Below are 15587 nucleotides of genomic sequence, written 5' to 3'. Positions count from 1 at the left end.
GCCTGCGCGTCCGGAGCCTGTGCTCTGCAACGGGAGAGGCCGCGGCAGTGAGGGGCCCGCGTACCGCAAAAAAAAAAAAAAAAAAACCAAACAAACATAAGCCACATCCACAAACCCAAACGTGGCCTAAAGCAAAATTGAGAGTCGCTCTTACTGGGGGATCTTTTGGTGTCCCAGGCAGCCTTTCCCTAAGAGCATTAGCTATTCCTAAATGTTAATCTCTTGGCATGAGTTCAGTGGAAAAGACATCTTCTCTGGCAACTGCAATAGCAAGTTTGATCGGGTTAGCAAAAGGGACCCGTGACGGTCTGTGGAGGCCGGTGCGTGATCGCGAGGCCATCCCCGCTTGCTTTCAGAGTGCCAAGGCAGTCCAAGTTCAGCTGTGCATGGTGCAGCTTGCCATGGGCGTCTCGGCTCTCACTTTGTCATACTCTATACCTGTGAGAGCAGCACCTTTGGGGCATTTTCACAGTGGCATAAGGAGCTATATCCTGGTTGGAGAGGGAGGTCTGTTAGGAGCATCACATGTTGAGAGTAGAGAGCTCAAAAGCAGAGAAGGCCCATGGACTCACTGTTTCTTCCATATGTTTTTCTCCAGCCTGCACGGACAAGGAGTTGAGGAACCTCGCTTCCCGGCTCAAAGACTGGTTTGGAGCCCTTCATGAGGATGCCAACAGGGTCGTCAAGCCCACCAGCTCCGACACAGCCCAAGGCAGTAAGACCGCTTTACTCTCGCTAATTTATTTCATTTTAAACACCACATTCCCTTCTCAGTTATTGGATGTTGTTGATTGGCCACCCCGAGATGCTGTTGTTAAAAGAAACACTAAGTTAAATGTCTACACTGACTTGAAATATGCCCCAGTTTCAGAAATATTAAAATGAGGAGAGGGAAACGCCTTAGAATCAAGAAAATACTACAACAACTTACGTTTTTTAAAGTCTGCTTGCAAGATTATCATGTGTTTAGTGCAGTCTTTTTGAAAAATACATTTAAGTATACGTAAAGATACCAAAATAACAAACTACTGTGTATAAAATAGATAAGCAACAATATACTATGTAACATAGGGAATTATAGGCATTATCTTGTAATAACCTGCAAAAATACTGAGTCACTATGCTGTACACCTGACACTAACACAATATTGTACATCAACCATACTTCAATTCAAAAATGCGTAGAAACACAGCGTTTTAACAGCTGTAAGCACGTTGTGGCGTGGCATACACTTCAAATGGTTCCTTGCCACGTAGAAAAAAATATTTACGTGTGTGTGTGTATGTGCATACACACACACACTTTACAGACTGTCTTATGGCCTTCTTTTATCATCCAGCAATACACTATGACTATCTATCTAGGCTGCTGAGTAGTATCCTGCCTTGTAATCACTATATAGAATCTCAACGTATATAGCTACAACATAATTTATGTAATTAGACCTTTATTTGGGAGCTTTGAAGCTGTTCCTAACGTTCAGCTATTATAAGCAACACGGTAGCAAACATCTTTGATAACTTAGCTCTATGGACGTTAATCAATCAGATTGCATTTTGTTTTCCATAGATAAACTCCCAGACCAGTGTTCCCTCCGCCATCACTGAACTGGCAGAGACCATACCCAGAGCCTCTCCATAAGCTGGAGAGAAAACTCAGAGTAGGTCTGCCTGTTGCCTGTTTGTACCTTGACGGAGCCTCTCACTCTGCCTTTAACACAAAGGCCATTAGGGGAGAGCTGCTGCATACCGTGGCCGATTGGCACAGAACAGCTTTTAACTCAACAATACGGTTGTTGAGATGCGTGGAGCTTTGCCACAGCCCCTTCTGTGTAGAGATTTTTATACTGATTTGTCAAAATAGAAAAACACGTTATTTAAAGCAGAGAGTATTTCCCCCCATCCCTGATGCCACATTTGTGTGGACAGGATTTCTGAATGTAATGCTCCTGGATTGAACTAAGTAGGTAAGAAGTGATGCAATTGGTGGCACCCAGAGTTTAACCAGCATCTGGTCTTCAGCCCAAATTAGAATGAACTTCTTAATTTCGGGTTTGTCCTTTGCTGTTCACAGCCATCTAGAGATACTAGTAGAGAATGTTGATCCTAGGGGACAATTCTTTCACCAGTTTGGCTCTTTTTTTTACCTTAAGGGAAAGGTAGATTCTGGGAAGCAAATGCTAAGTGTCCAGAGAGTGGTTGCTGGGGTTGTATCTGTGGGAAGGGGAATGTAAGAAAGAGTCTTTCTTTCCATCCCTGCCAAAGGTTTCCTTGGGAGTTTGTGGACAATTAATTCACAGATAGATAGTCTCTAGAAGCTTTTCCCGGGGATCTTCCAGGAGCCGCCGAGTCCCTGGGCTTTCTGAACAACCTTTCAGTGAAGAGCAGATTGACGTGAAAGAAAGAGCTGTTCCTCACAACCTCCAGTCCTGGGAGGCCCCTTCTGCCAGGGAGCCCGCAGAAGGCCTGCCCTTGGCCACAAGCAAATCAAGTCCCTGAAGAGGTTTTAGGTTTGATGTCCTGAAGCAACTGAGCCAAGGGATATAAAGGAATGACACCTGGTTTGCCCACGAGGCACAGGAGGGAGAGACGTTTTTGTCAGTCCAGGAGTTCTGAAGGGGAAAACCACGGAACCCTAGAAGTGCCATGAGCTCGGGGCCAACCAGAAGGGCTGCTCTGTTCCCCTGGATATCAGATGCAGGTGCCTCTTTTTCTAGAGCCTTCCAAATTTGGCACTTCTTTTTGGTGGTCAGTCAGCAGATTAAAATTTCCCTTTCCTGTGTATTAAAATGGTAATAGCCTACAACGTTGATGCATATTACATAAAATATTCTGTACAAAAGTGTGGAGCCATTTAGTGTCAGAGTCAATTATCTTCCTTTATTCAGTCGCCCCGAGGACATCATCATCACAGATTGTTCAATCATGACCTTCAGTCAAAGAAGAGGCCAGATGATGTTCCATAGTCTCTCTTCTTGAAAATCAGGATCTTTTCTAAGATGTGCTTTAAGATATCAAAAGGTATAAATTGAAAAATGGAAAGATTTTTTTTTTTTTTTTATGTTGGAACGGGTAAGTAAACTTTCCAGTAGCTAGAAAACTTCTCTCAACAAGTTCTTCTGTTGGGCACTTCCTGTGTGCCTGTACTGGCTGAGGCTACTGAAGGGAACAAGAGAGTCTCTGCCCTCAAGGAGCTTAGGGTCTAATTTACAGGCACTGACAATGAGGGGAAGCACAGGCTTCTTTGAGAGCTCAGAGGAGGAGCTGGAACACTTAGGTTACTGGCTTCTGGACAGCAAAGGGTGGGCACGCTTTGCTCTGTCTTATATCCTGCTGACACACATAGAGCCTGATGAGCTGGCTGTAGGTGAGAACCCTAGAGGGTCAATCGATCCCATCAGGATCCTCAGTGACAGTCACTGCAGCAGCTCTTGCATTGCTCATCCATAAACTTGGTGCCCAAGCCAACTGGATGTCCTCAGGGTAGGAGGCTCCTGTGTAACGCGAAGCAGAGGCAGCCCTGGGAGAGGAGGGACTGAGAATGTAGACTCAGGGTTGGGCCACCTGGGCCTGAATTTCAGCCCCACAATTGTATGACCTTGAGCAAGTAACTTAAATCTTGAGTTTCTTTTCTGTAATCCATAGGGAGGATAAAGCATCATCTCTTAGGGCTGTTATAAGGATTCAGTGAGATAAGTAAGTATAAAATGCTGAGAAGAGTGCCTTCAGTAACACAAAAATGAACTCTTTTCATCATTTTCTGGGGAAAATAAAACCAGTCCTAGAAATCCAGATTATGGAATAATTTAACATTGCCTGGTGCTTTGATTCCAAAAGAAAGATGAGTTTTACATGTGGGGTATGCCTTCTCTGGGCTCTGTCTACAGTACACTCAGTATCCCGAGGGTTAAGCCAAGTGTTATTATTCGAGCGCATACAGTTTCCACTGTAGAAACAAATAATTCTTTGAGAAAACCAACACTCCTCCCCGCACCCCGGGAAATAAAAAAGAAATAATTTTCTGAGTCATACATGATTCCATGTCATGTATCTCTTAAGGGGATTGCAGAAAAGAAAAATGGGGAACAGAGGCAGGTACCCTGGCTTGTTTTCCCATTAATGTTCAGACTGCTTGGATTGAACAGTCCTTTGGGATATAATCAGTGCTTCTGGATTGTGCCACATAGTTTCATCTCACTGCCATCCTTTTACGATAGTTTTTTTTTGTTCTTGTTTTTCAAGTAGTTTTTTTTTTCCTCAATATAAAAGCATAGTTTGCAGTATTATCCGTTAGTCCTCTTACTCACCATGTCTGTACTCTTCCTTTCAGGCATCCCCTGTTTTAAGCAAGTCTGGTAAATGAAAACCCCTATTTACATCACAGATAAATTAGGATTGGGGATTTATTCCCTTTAGAACATATTCTCCTCAAATGCTGACTTCTGTTTTAGCACATTTTAGATTGTTTCATTTAAAAACCAACCAACCACCACCGCATGTTCTGGTAGAAGGTTGCTGAGACTGTACCCGTGGAGGGGGAAAGCATCAGGGGAGGGGGTGGAAAGGGTGGGCCCTGGGGCTCCTTTGGGGGCAGGAGAGAGCGGGCTTGGTGGCAGCTGAGACATGTCCTTCCCTCTACAGGGTTTGACACCAGCATCCTTCCCATCTGCAAGGACTCCCTGGGCTGGATGTTCAACAAGTTGGACATGAACTATGACCTCCTGCTTGACCACTCAGAGATCAACGCCATCTACCTGGATAAGTACGAGCCCTGTATCAAGCCTCTCTTCAATTCTTGTGACTCCTTCAAGGATGGCAAGCTCTCTAACAATGAGTGGTGCTACTGCTTCCAGAAGCCTGGAGGTAAGGCAGCAGGGAGGTGGGGCCCAGAGGGCAGGGCCGCCATGCTGTGCAGCGAAGGGCCCCCTATCGCATCCTGGTGAGATAGACAGGGATCGGCAAGCAGAAGGACACAGCTAGAGAATAAAGCAAAGGCTCTTTTCTCCTCATTGACCTCCACTTTCAGCATGGTAGGGAAAACCCAGGAGCATAATTAAGGAGCGTGTCATTCCACTCCTCCTTTTAGGAAAATTTTTTAACTGTTGTGCCTCAGCTTTTCCATCTGTAAGATGGGCGTAGAAACCTTTGCTACATAATTCCCAAAGTCAGTGTAATGTCTTTGTTTTTTGTACATTTTCTTCAGATTAGGTTCTTAGGTGTTTCTGTTTGGTTTTAGTAGGAACTCTCTCTATACTACGACGTTAGAATTGGTCTCATCATAGGTATTGCAAATAGTTTTTTTCCCCAAATTTGACTGTGCGTTTTTGCTAGGGTGAAATTTAAAATTTTAAGATAGTCAAATTTCTCCATCTTTTATTTTGGGGCTTCTTAGAAGCCATAAGGCTTACGTTAAGCTTAGAAAGGCATTTCCCACTGTGAGACAGTAAAGCAATTCTCTTTTGTTTTCTTTAGTACCTTTGTGGGGCTTTGTTTGTGGGTGTGCAGTCAAGTAGGGTCCCAGCCCCGATCCCTTGAGATGGTTGTCCACTTGCCCATTTGTCATTTATTGACTAACCCATCTTTCTCCCACTAGTTTGAAATGCTTCCTCTATCATATATAAAACTCCTATATGCTCTATGTATATCTGTCTCTTCCTGGGTGCTCTGTCCTACTAATTGACATGTTTTATTATTTAGTGGACCACTCTCTCCTACCATTAATCTTTTTTCAGAATATTGTTGTTATATGTCCTATATGTTTGAACTCTTTGAATTTTATAATCGGTTCATTCAATTAAAAAACAAACCTTACTGGTATTTTTTTTAGAATCAGGCAAAATTAATCTAGAGAGAGTTGACAGCTATATAATATTGAACCCTTTTATCCTAGAACAGGGTTTGTCTGTTAACCAGCAAGCTACAAGTTTTGTTTTCACAGATGTTATACTTCCCTTGTGTTTATTGTTGTTGCCAGTATAGACAAAATCCATTTTTTCCCATTATATTTCCTCACTGGTGATTGCTTCACTATTAAATTTGTTCCCGGCCACCATAGTAAATCCTCACTTTATTTATGATAGTTATTCTGGTTGGTTTCCTTGAATTTTTCAGGTGTGCAGTCATATTATCTGGAAATAGTGATAATTTTTTCTCTTTTCAATTTTTGTACCTCATTTCATTCTAATCACATCAGCTAGTTCTTCCAAATCGATGTTAAATAAGAGCCATGCTTTTTACTTCAATAGGAATGCTTGTGGTGGTTCAGCATTAAGCTTAATGATAGCTTTGGGCTTGAGTTCATACAAATTCATGTGGCTTTAGCTCCAGGTTGAGGCTGAGTGAAGCGAAGCCTCATTGCTAATACTTCACCTGGAGGGGTAATGCCAGGGCCCCGAGAGGGAAGTAACTGCCTTAACCACGAGACACAGCTGAGCCCCTGGCCACAAGCGATGTCTCCAGATAGGCTGCCCTTTCAGCAACTGTAGGAAGGAGCCAGGACCCACCTATGGAAAAGAATGGCATCTAGGAGGAGTTGAGCAAAATAATTTGTTGTCCTTCTTTGTTTCTTATTTTGTGTACCTCTCCCATTTTCTTAAGTTAGTTCCTTTATTTTTTTTATAAAGTTCCTACCACCTCCCTTGCTGACCCAGAACCAACTTTGGGAGTTCTATTTACCCTCACCTTTCTTTATTATTATTTCCTATATTTTTAACGTATGTACTTGAGGGTAAAGTTTTTCTCCAAAGCACTCCTTTAGCTATAGGCCATAGGTATTCATAGTTTGTATTTTTGTAGATATTCTACAATTAAGGATCTGGGTACCTCTTTGGCCCAATAAAGCTTTTTTTGTGTGTGTGTGTGTGGTACACGGGCCTCTCACTGCCGTGGCCTCTCCCGTTGCGGAGCACAGGCCCCGGATGCACAGGCTCAGTGGCCATGGCTCACGGGCCCAGCCGCTCTGCAGCACGAACCCGTGTCCCCTGCATCGGCAGGCGGACTCTCAACCACTGCGCCACCAGGGAAGCCCCCCAATAAAGCTTTTAAAGAGCACTTTTAAACTCTTCGTGTTGACTGGTTTTGAGATCATTCTTTATTGCCAAGTTTTAGAAGTTTTTTCAGAAGTTCTCATGGGAATTAGTCTTTGAATGTTTGAAAATATATCAATCAATTTCCTTTATACAGAAGCAAAGATGCTAAGTGTAAACTTCCTGGATTCATAGTTTGCTTTCTTGATACCTTAACGTTATTCTCCTAGCCCTGGATGTAGTTACTGAAAGAGCGAACCCATACGAATTTTTCTCCCTTTTGGTGGTGATGTAACCACTTTGCCTGGAAGCCAAAAGGATTCTTTACCTTTCACGGATATGAATTTCCTTGGACGTGTTTTAGTTTTGCTCAGGCTATATCAATCACTTTTTCCTGAGACATGTTGTTATGCTCTTTTGAGCTCTAGAATTAAAACTTTTTTGTCCCACGTGTTTAGTCTCTTCTCATCAGTTTTGTTGCTTCAGATATAGCCTTCCTTTCTTTAGCAGCTTAATTTTCCTCTTTATGTCATTTATATCCTTGAGCTTTTGTATCTGTGCATTAAAATACTTGTAGACAGTCTTTTTTCATTAGAATCTTTGGTAAATATTTTCTTCTCAGCAGCCTACATTTTCTGTTACAAATTTTTCATCTGAAGTTTTTTCTTGTTCGTTCCTCTCTTTTTCTTGCAGCATTTTTAATAGGTCTCCGTCTTGATTCATTTTTACTTATAAGTAGAGTTTTAAAAATTACTATAGGACAGTTTGAGAAAGAGGCTTGACAGAAACTTTCTTCCTAGTAAACTGGCAGAGTGTTTATGACTGTGGTGCTCCTTCAGGCGCAGTCTTCTAAATGCCTAAAGATTTTTTTCTCTGTATTTCTTCATAGGGAGATGAGCATTTCCATTTGTACCTACCTCATATGGTGACTGTAAAGATTAATTAGGGGAAAGTTCTAAAACATTAGCGGGTGCATTCGGAGAATTCAGTCACTGTTCATTATTATTTGCTATAGATGCTACTTTTAATCATCCAACAAAGATGGAGCTCGGTCTCTTTTTTGTTGGTTTCAGGTGGTATCTTTCTCCTGTACTCTGAAATCATCTTAAACCCAGAAGTCAAAAACATGTATTCGATAGTCAGTTTCTCTCAAGGAACGAGCAGCAAGACCAGGTGGCATTGTGAAATCCGAAGGGTAACAGATGTAAATAGGCACTCAGGTACCTTCTGCAGACCCCACACTTGTACTTTTACAGAGGTAGGGTAAGTGCTCTGAGAATCCAAATGTCTGTCATGGTCTTTGCTGGAGAACCATGAGCAAACAGCAGAGCCACAGCATCTGCAAAGGCCGGTCAGAGTAAAATTAAGATTAGTGAGGTCGCCTTTCTTTTTGCTTGGAGTGGAAGTCCAAAGGGTACCACACACCTTCATATGCCCTACTTTAGCCATGTGGCTCCCACTGTATCAACCCTTCACTTGAGAATGGACAGTTTTGAGCTCGTTTGTAATAACACGTCTTATCACTGAAGACTTGGAGGCTGAGAGGAAGAAAGAGACAGGCCCAAAGTACTTACGTAGGAGGTGGCAAAGCCCAGAGTTAACGTGTCACCCTCTCTGCCCCTCTAGATCTCTTTTGTATCTTCATAGTTGTCCCTTGAGGCTTGTGTTCTACTTTCCTGGGGTAGTGAGCCATGAGGTCGGAAGTAGCCATTCTAATCGTCTTTCTATCCTGCAGTAAGACCTGGAGCAGATTAAGTATTTGTCCCAGTCTGTGGATTCAACACACATACCCACTAGTAACCTTGTATCCTGGTTCTCAGCTCATAGAAGTCTTGGCTGATAAGAGACTTTTTTTTTTTACATAAGGAAGTAAATAATGAAATCACTGACTAGACACTTGGTATTCGCTTGAATGGGTGGTGGGAAGAAAGATCCCTATACAGTGCAAGTAGCCCCCGAATACTAATTTTTTTTTAAATTAGTGCCACTAATGGCCTGAATTTGTTTTGCTGCACAGTAACAGCAGATGGAGTAATTCCACTCCCAGGTGTGTCATTGTCTACATTTCATGTCAAGAGTGAAGCCAGTCATTAGCAATCATATCCCTTACCATCTGGAAACTGACTTTAATAAATTATTTTTAGGTCTCCCTTGCCAGAATGAAATGAACAGGATTCAGAAGTTGAGCAAGGGGAAAAGCCTGTTGGGTAAGTACCATTTCTTGCCACTCATTTAAACAACTAATTAAACCATCCGTGTCTCTTGTAATATTGAGCACAGCCATGGTTATTCAATTAGGGACCAGTGTTTTGTGAAAGAACTGCCTCACATTACCCGAGACAGGGCTCTTCCAGGAAGCTGGTACCACGCGGTAGTCCACAGGACATACTCTGAGGATCAGTTAGCTGGCTGAGATCAGTTTGCTGCATGCTCCATCAGCGGGAGGAGACGTCAAAGGTCAGCCTGTGACCAGTGGGCAGGCCACCAGGCTGAAATCCAGCTAACCCCTCCCTGATCTTGGCTTTTCCTTCTTTCAGGTATGGCCATTAATAAACGGAGCTCTCAAGGGTTCCTTCCAAGTTAAAATGATAAGATCTATAAATTATAGAATTTCCTACATTCTGCAGATCAAGTTGTCCATTCAAGGAGGAAGATGAGCTGAGTCCCTTCTAAATTTATCAGACAGGGTCCAAGGACGCGAGTGCACTTACACACACATTTCTGTTTCATGTGCATGGTTGCTGGACCCTGTGTCCCTACGTTTCTCTTCTTACCTTTTGTCCAAATGTTGAGGCGGAAGCAAGTGGGTTGTGCGAGTGTGTTTTTTCCCTGACATGCAAATCTGTGGCCAAGGTAAAGGTAACAAATGCTGGCTGTTGAAGGTTCCCTTTAGCTCCATACCCTCTTTTCTGCGGCACGCAGACCAGGCCATTGCTGAGACATCAGAGACACCTCATTTGTTTTGCCCAAAAAGGAGCCTGCACTGCTTCCCTTGCTTTTTAAAAAGAGAGCTGACAGCTACAACACGAATTATTCCTGTTAAACATTCAGAAGCAGGTTCATCCCCTAAACAGCCTGCCATTTCAGGCGTTTATCTATTTTCTTGAAGGAAACGGGCAAGGTTTTTGCAGATTGGTCTGTGAACTCTGGCCATTTCATCTGATGTTTGTGCCACCTCAAAGTGCATCTTATTTCCTTCCTTCTACTTTTGAAAATTACTTATTTCACTGGCTTGCCTTGGACTTTCCACTTCTGATAACACCCTTTGCAGCTCACCAAGAACTCCAAAGTCCTTGTGATCTGGACCTGCGTGTAGGTTCTTCTCCAGTGTTGAAGACATAAAAGCATCTTTCTGGATCTCTCTTCCACTGGGCTTTCCTTCGGTGCAAGGACTTGTGCTCAATGATCTGATTCTTCCACGTGCGAGGTTATTTTGGGTTTGAGTGATGTGCTTAAGAGAACTAATAAATAGAGAGTGCTATTTTTGGATGCACGGATATCTTCTTACTGCTTCATTGATAATGAGATATTTTTAAAGTATGTGGCCTCAGATGAAATGTCTCATCTTTTATTTTCCCCAGTTCACATGAATGAAAGGCCTATCTTTTTCCTACTGTGAATCCCACCTAGTTTTAAAGCTCACTTTACCACATCTCCCCACATGGGGATATTATTCCAGCTGACTCATAAAAATACCATTTATCTGCTTACAAATTATTTTTTGCATGGGGAAATCTCCTAATATAACACATGTGTATTCAGGGGCATTCAGATTCCTAGCAAAGACAAGCAATAACAAATTATAGTCAGTTATAATTACTGCCTACTTAGAAAAAAATGGCAATTCTATTACCTTATAGATATAGAGCAGCACCTGCTTCCTACCAACCTGGGGCCTCAACCCAGTATGCTTTTTCTGGGGGGAGTCTATTAACTGCTCTTGTTTTCCAACTGCAGCTCAAGGAGGAGGATCAGCATTTCCTCAGCTTTCTACTTGTTCTCAAAAACGTCTCTGCTTTTTGGTTATTGAAAGCATCTGCTTTTTTTTTTTTTTTGTCCTTCCTTCTGTTCCCTGAAGACTAGGGGTGCTGTGTACTGGCTGAGCAACTAAGAGTATGGGCACTACTTCTAATTGCAGCACCAGCAGACTTACCTGTCACTTAGGAGGGATTTTTCTGGGGGCAACTTCCTAGCTGTGATCTTTCTTTGAGAACGTGGTCATCTTGGAATAGCTTGGTGAGCAGTTGCTAGAATCAGCTGGATCTGAGGTTACTGTCTGCCATGCCACTCTTCTTTCCAGATCTGTTCTATGAAATAAAATAAAAGGTCAATTTAAAAACACAGTCACTCTAAAAAAAAAAATCACAAATAAAATTAGGCAGTAGAAGCCAGTGGTAAGCAGAAACCTCCATCTTCACATGGCTGATTAATGTTACTACTCAGGTTACACTGAGGAGAATTGTCCCATACTAGATGAGCACACAATCATCAAACAAACACACATGCCCCCTAAGAAAAATGAAAACTAAAAACTGTCATAAATATTACCTACAGTTGAGTGAGAATCAGATTGGTATCACTGATTTAAGAAGAGAAAATATTATCTTCAGAGTGCTGAGAGGAAATCACTTTGAACATAGAATGTTAAATTTATCTCAGTGATCATCCAAGTGTGATGACAGACATATTCTCAAACCACCGCAGACTTACTAAAGGTTTTAATATGCAGAAGACAATACCAGAAGGAATTATTGAGATACAATGTGGAAAAGAAATAAGGCAGGCTGCTAAATCTAAACAAGTATGAACTATAAAAATGTTTTGATATCAAGGTAGAATTAAAATTTCAGACTGTTGGGGTCAGTGAGAAAAATGTGATAAAAATGTGTCCGGTTTATTCAGGAATAAAAGAAAATATAGATTAAGTTTATTCAGAAAAATATGCTCAGTGCATATTTTAAGGTAACAGTAAAAATATTGGAAAAAGAATATATAGTTTTTAAACCTATGGAAGACAACCATAGAATAAAGAAAACTTGATCATTTCAACAGAAAGCAGGAAAGGGGGAAGATAGCAAACACAAAATACAGTGGTAGATATAAAAACACGCATAGCTGTAATCACCATAAATGTGACTGGGCCAAACTCATTTATTATGAGACAGAGACTGAGAAAATCTGACAAGAGCAAATAATTTGTTTTCAATTCTTAAGAGAAAGAGGTATTATTATCTTGCTGAAATGTTACAGTTACTATGTTGTTATGTCATCAATTGGTATACCCATAACTTTAAAACAAAATGCAACATTATAACAATTGTAACTCTACATGTAACCAACATAGGAGCACTCAATATATAAGGCAAATACTAACAGACATAAAAGGAGAAATTGACAGTGACACAATAATAGTGGGGGACTTCACCCCACTTTCATCAATGGACAGATCATCCAGATAGAAAAATCAATAAGGAAACACAGACCTTAAATGATATTTATACAGCATTCCATCCCAAAGCAGCAGAATACACAGTCTTTTCAAGTTCACATGGAACATTCTCCAGGATTGATCACATCTTGGGTCACAAAGCAAGCCTTAGTAAAGTTAAGAAAATTGCAGTCAATATCAAGCATCTTTTCTGACCACAGTGCTGTGAGATTAGACATCAACTATAAGATAATCACTGGAAAAAAGCACAAACATGTGGAGGCTAAACAATATGCTACTAAACAAACAATGGATCACTGAAGAAATCAAAAAATACCTAGAGACAAATGACAATGAAAACAGGATGATGCAAAAGCAGTTCTAAGAGGGAAGTTTATAGCAATACAATCTTACCACAGGAAGCAAGAAAAGTCCCAAATAAACAACCTAACCTTACGCCTGAAGCAACTAGAGAAAGAAGAACAAACAAAACCCAAAGTTAGTAGTAAGGAAAGAAATCATAAAGATCAGAGCAGAAATAAATGAAATAGAAACAAAGAAAACAATAGCAAAGATCAATAAAACTAAAAGCTGGTTCTTTGAGAAGATAAACAAAATTGATAAACCCTTTGACTCATCAAGAAAAAAGTGCAGAGGATGCAAATCAATAAAATTAGAAATGGAAAAGTTACAACTGACACCACAGAAATACAAAGGATCCTAAGAGACTACTACAAGCAATTATATGCCACTAAAATGGACAACCTAGAAGAAATGGACAAAATCTTAGAAAGAATTGAACCTTCCAAGACTGAACCAGGAAGAAATAGAAAATATGAACAGACCAATTACGAGCACTGAATTGAAACTGTGATTAAAAACCTTCCAACAAACAAAAGCCCAGGACCAGATGGCTTCACAGGTGAATTCTATCAAACATTTAGAGAAGAGCTAACACCCATCCTTCTCAAACTCTTCCAAAAAATTGCAGAGGATGGAACACTCCCAAACACATTCTATGAGGCTACTGTCACCCAGATACCAAAACCAGACAAAGATGCCACAAAAAAAAGAAAATTAATTACAGGCCAATATCACTGATGAACACAGATGCAAAAATCCTCAACAAAATACTAGCAAACTGAATCCAGCAATACATTAAAAGGATCATATGCCATGGTAAAGTGGAATTTATCCCAGGGACACAAGGATTTTTCAATATCCACAAATCATTCAGTGTGATACACCATGCTAACAAAGTGAAGAATAAAAACCATATGATCATGTCAATCCCAAACTTCCAGTCTATCCCTCCCCCACTCCCCCTGGTAACCATGAGTTCATTCTCTAATTCTGAGTCTCTTTGCTTTCTAAATAAGTTCACTTGTATAGTTTTTTTTTGGGTTCTGCATATAAAGCAATATCATATGATACTTGTCTTTCTCTGTCTAACTTCACTTAGTATGATATTCTCCAGGTCCATCCATGTTGCTTTTCAATGGCTGAGTAATATTCCATTGTTTCCATATATCACTTATATGCAGAACCAAAAAAAATGATACAAATGAACTTATTTACAAAACAGAAGCAGACTCACAGACATAGAAAAACTTATGGTTACCAAAGGGGAAAGGTGGAGGTGGGGAGGGATAAATTGGGAGTTTGGGATGGACATGTACACACTACTACATTTAAAATAAGATAACCAACAAGGGTCTGCTGTATAGCACAGGGAACACTGCTCAATATTCTGTAATAACATAAATGGGAAAAGAATTTGAAAAAGAATAGATACATGTATATGAATAACTGAATCACTCTGCTGTACACCTGAAACTCACAACATTGTAAATCAACCATAGTCCAATATAAAATAAAAATTTTTAAAAAAGAACACACACACACAGTAACAGAACTGCCAGGAGGAGTTGTCATATCTATAGCCTAATCAGAGACTCTAATATACCTCTTCTTGGAAACTTACAGTTCAAGTATAGAAAAGAAGAAATGAACAACATAATTCATTAGCATTTTTATATATGTATTCCTGTACATAGGCATAGAATAGACAGTCTGTTCAAACACACATGACATTTGTCATGGACTACACAAAAGAAAACTAAAACTAAACATCTCAAAAAAGTATCATAGATGATATTCTCTACAACACAATACAAATAGAAGTAAAAAATGAGGTTACACAACCTTATATGTCTGGGTTTTTTTTTTTTTTTTAATAATTAGTCAAAGATGAAATAAAGTAAAACTACAAAACATTTAGACCTGAATGAAAATGAAAGCACTATGTGCCAAAAACAGAGAAGCAACTAAAATGAAACTTAGAGGAAAATTCATGGCTTCAAATGCATTTCTGGAAAAAAAAACTAAAATTTCAAATCAAAAAGCTATAAGGACAACACAGTTAAGACTAAAGCAAAAGAAAGAGACAAAACTTTGACAATGTGAAAGCCTCAAACAGTCTCATGAATTTAAAAATGGGCTGTAACCTCAGATATAGATGAATAGTACAAATTTGTAGTTCTCAAACTTCACAGTTTGAGAACTAGAGAGACACTTGGAGAGTTTATTAAAGCATAGTTTGCTGGGCCCCACTCTCAAAGTCTTTAATTCAGTAGGTTTGAGGTGGGCTCAAGAATTTGCTTTTCTAAGCAGTTTGTTTCCCACTGATGATGCAGCTGCTGGTCCTGGGCCCACACTTTGGAAACCATTGCTATAAACCAACTTACAGCAATTACGAAAACCTAGTTGCAAAGGATGCTATGAGTATGGGTCATGAAGAAAGAGAAGACCCAACAGGATTAATTTTAAATCAAAATCAAAATACTACTGTCACCTCCTAAAATAGGCACCAGGCTCAAAACATTTTTATGGGTGAATCCATGGAAGAGATCATTCTCATTTTATACAAAACATCTGGAGTACAGAAAAAGAAAAATACCTGAATCACTTTACAAATTAGTTGCTTTGATACAGAAATTGAAGAAACAAAACTATATGCCTCTATCACTTAGTAACATAGATGCAAAAGGATCAGCAAATTGAATCCAATATATCACGACCAAGTAGTATTTATTCCAGGAAAGCACAGATATACTTTAAAAAATTGTGCCACT

General features: G+C 40.2%; 1 protein-coding gene and 1 long non-coding RNA gene across 3 annotated transcripts in view; one reads left to right on the top strand and one right to left on the bottom strand.

The window, feature by feature from the left end:
- SPOCK1 (SPARC (osteonectin), cwcv and kazal like domains proteoglycan 1) overlaps positions 1–15587 on the top strand; it is a 560476-nt gene that overhangs the window by 538664 nt on the left and 6225 nt on the right. For both annotated transcript variants that reach the window (XM_024121302.3, XM_024121312.3), the window contains 3 exons: positions 599–715; positions 4642–4863; positions 9170–9232. In XM_024121302.3, the coding sequence (XP_023977070.1) occupies positions 599–715; positions 4642–4863; positions 9170–9232 (402 nt within the window). The remainder of the gene's footprint in view (positions 1–598; positions 716–4641; positions 4864–9169; positions 9233–15587) is intronic.
- The window catches only part of LOC129392348 (uncharacterized), a 183367-nt gene continuing 180288 nt past the window's right edge, over positions 12509–15587 (bottom strand). The window contains exon 3 of the long non-coding RNA XR_008618133.1: positions 12509–12620. This is a non-coding gene — a long non-coding RNA (uncharacterized lncRNA). The remainder of the gene's footprint in view (positions 12621–15587) is intronic.

This window comes from Physeter macrocephalus, chromosome 8 (genome assembly GCF_002837175.3).
Source record: "Physeter macrocephalus isolate SW-GA chromosome 8, ASM283717v5, whole genome shotgun sequence".
NCBI lineage: Eukaryota > Metazoa > Chordata > Mammalia > Artiodactyla > Physeteridae > Physeter > Physeter macrocephalus.
The sequence above is the reverse complement of the archived record's forward strand: the minus strand, read 5'-3'. Positions and strand labels throughout refer to the sequence as shown.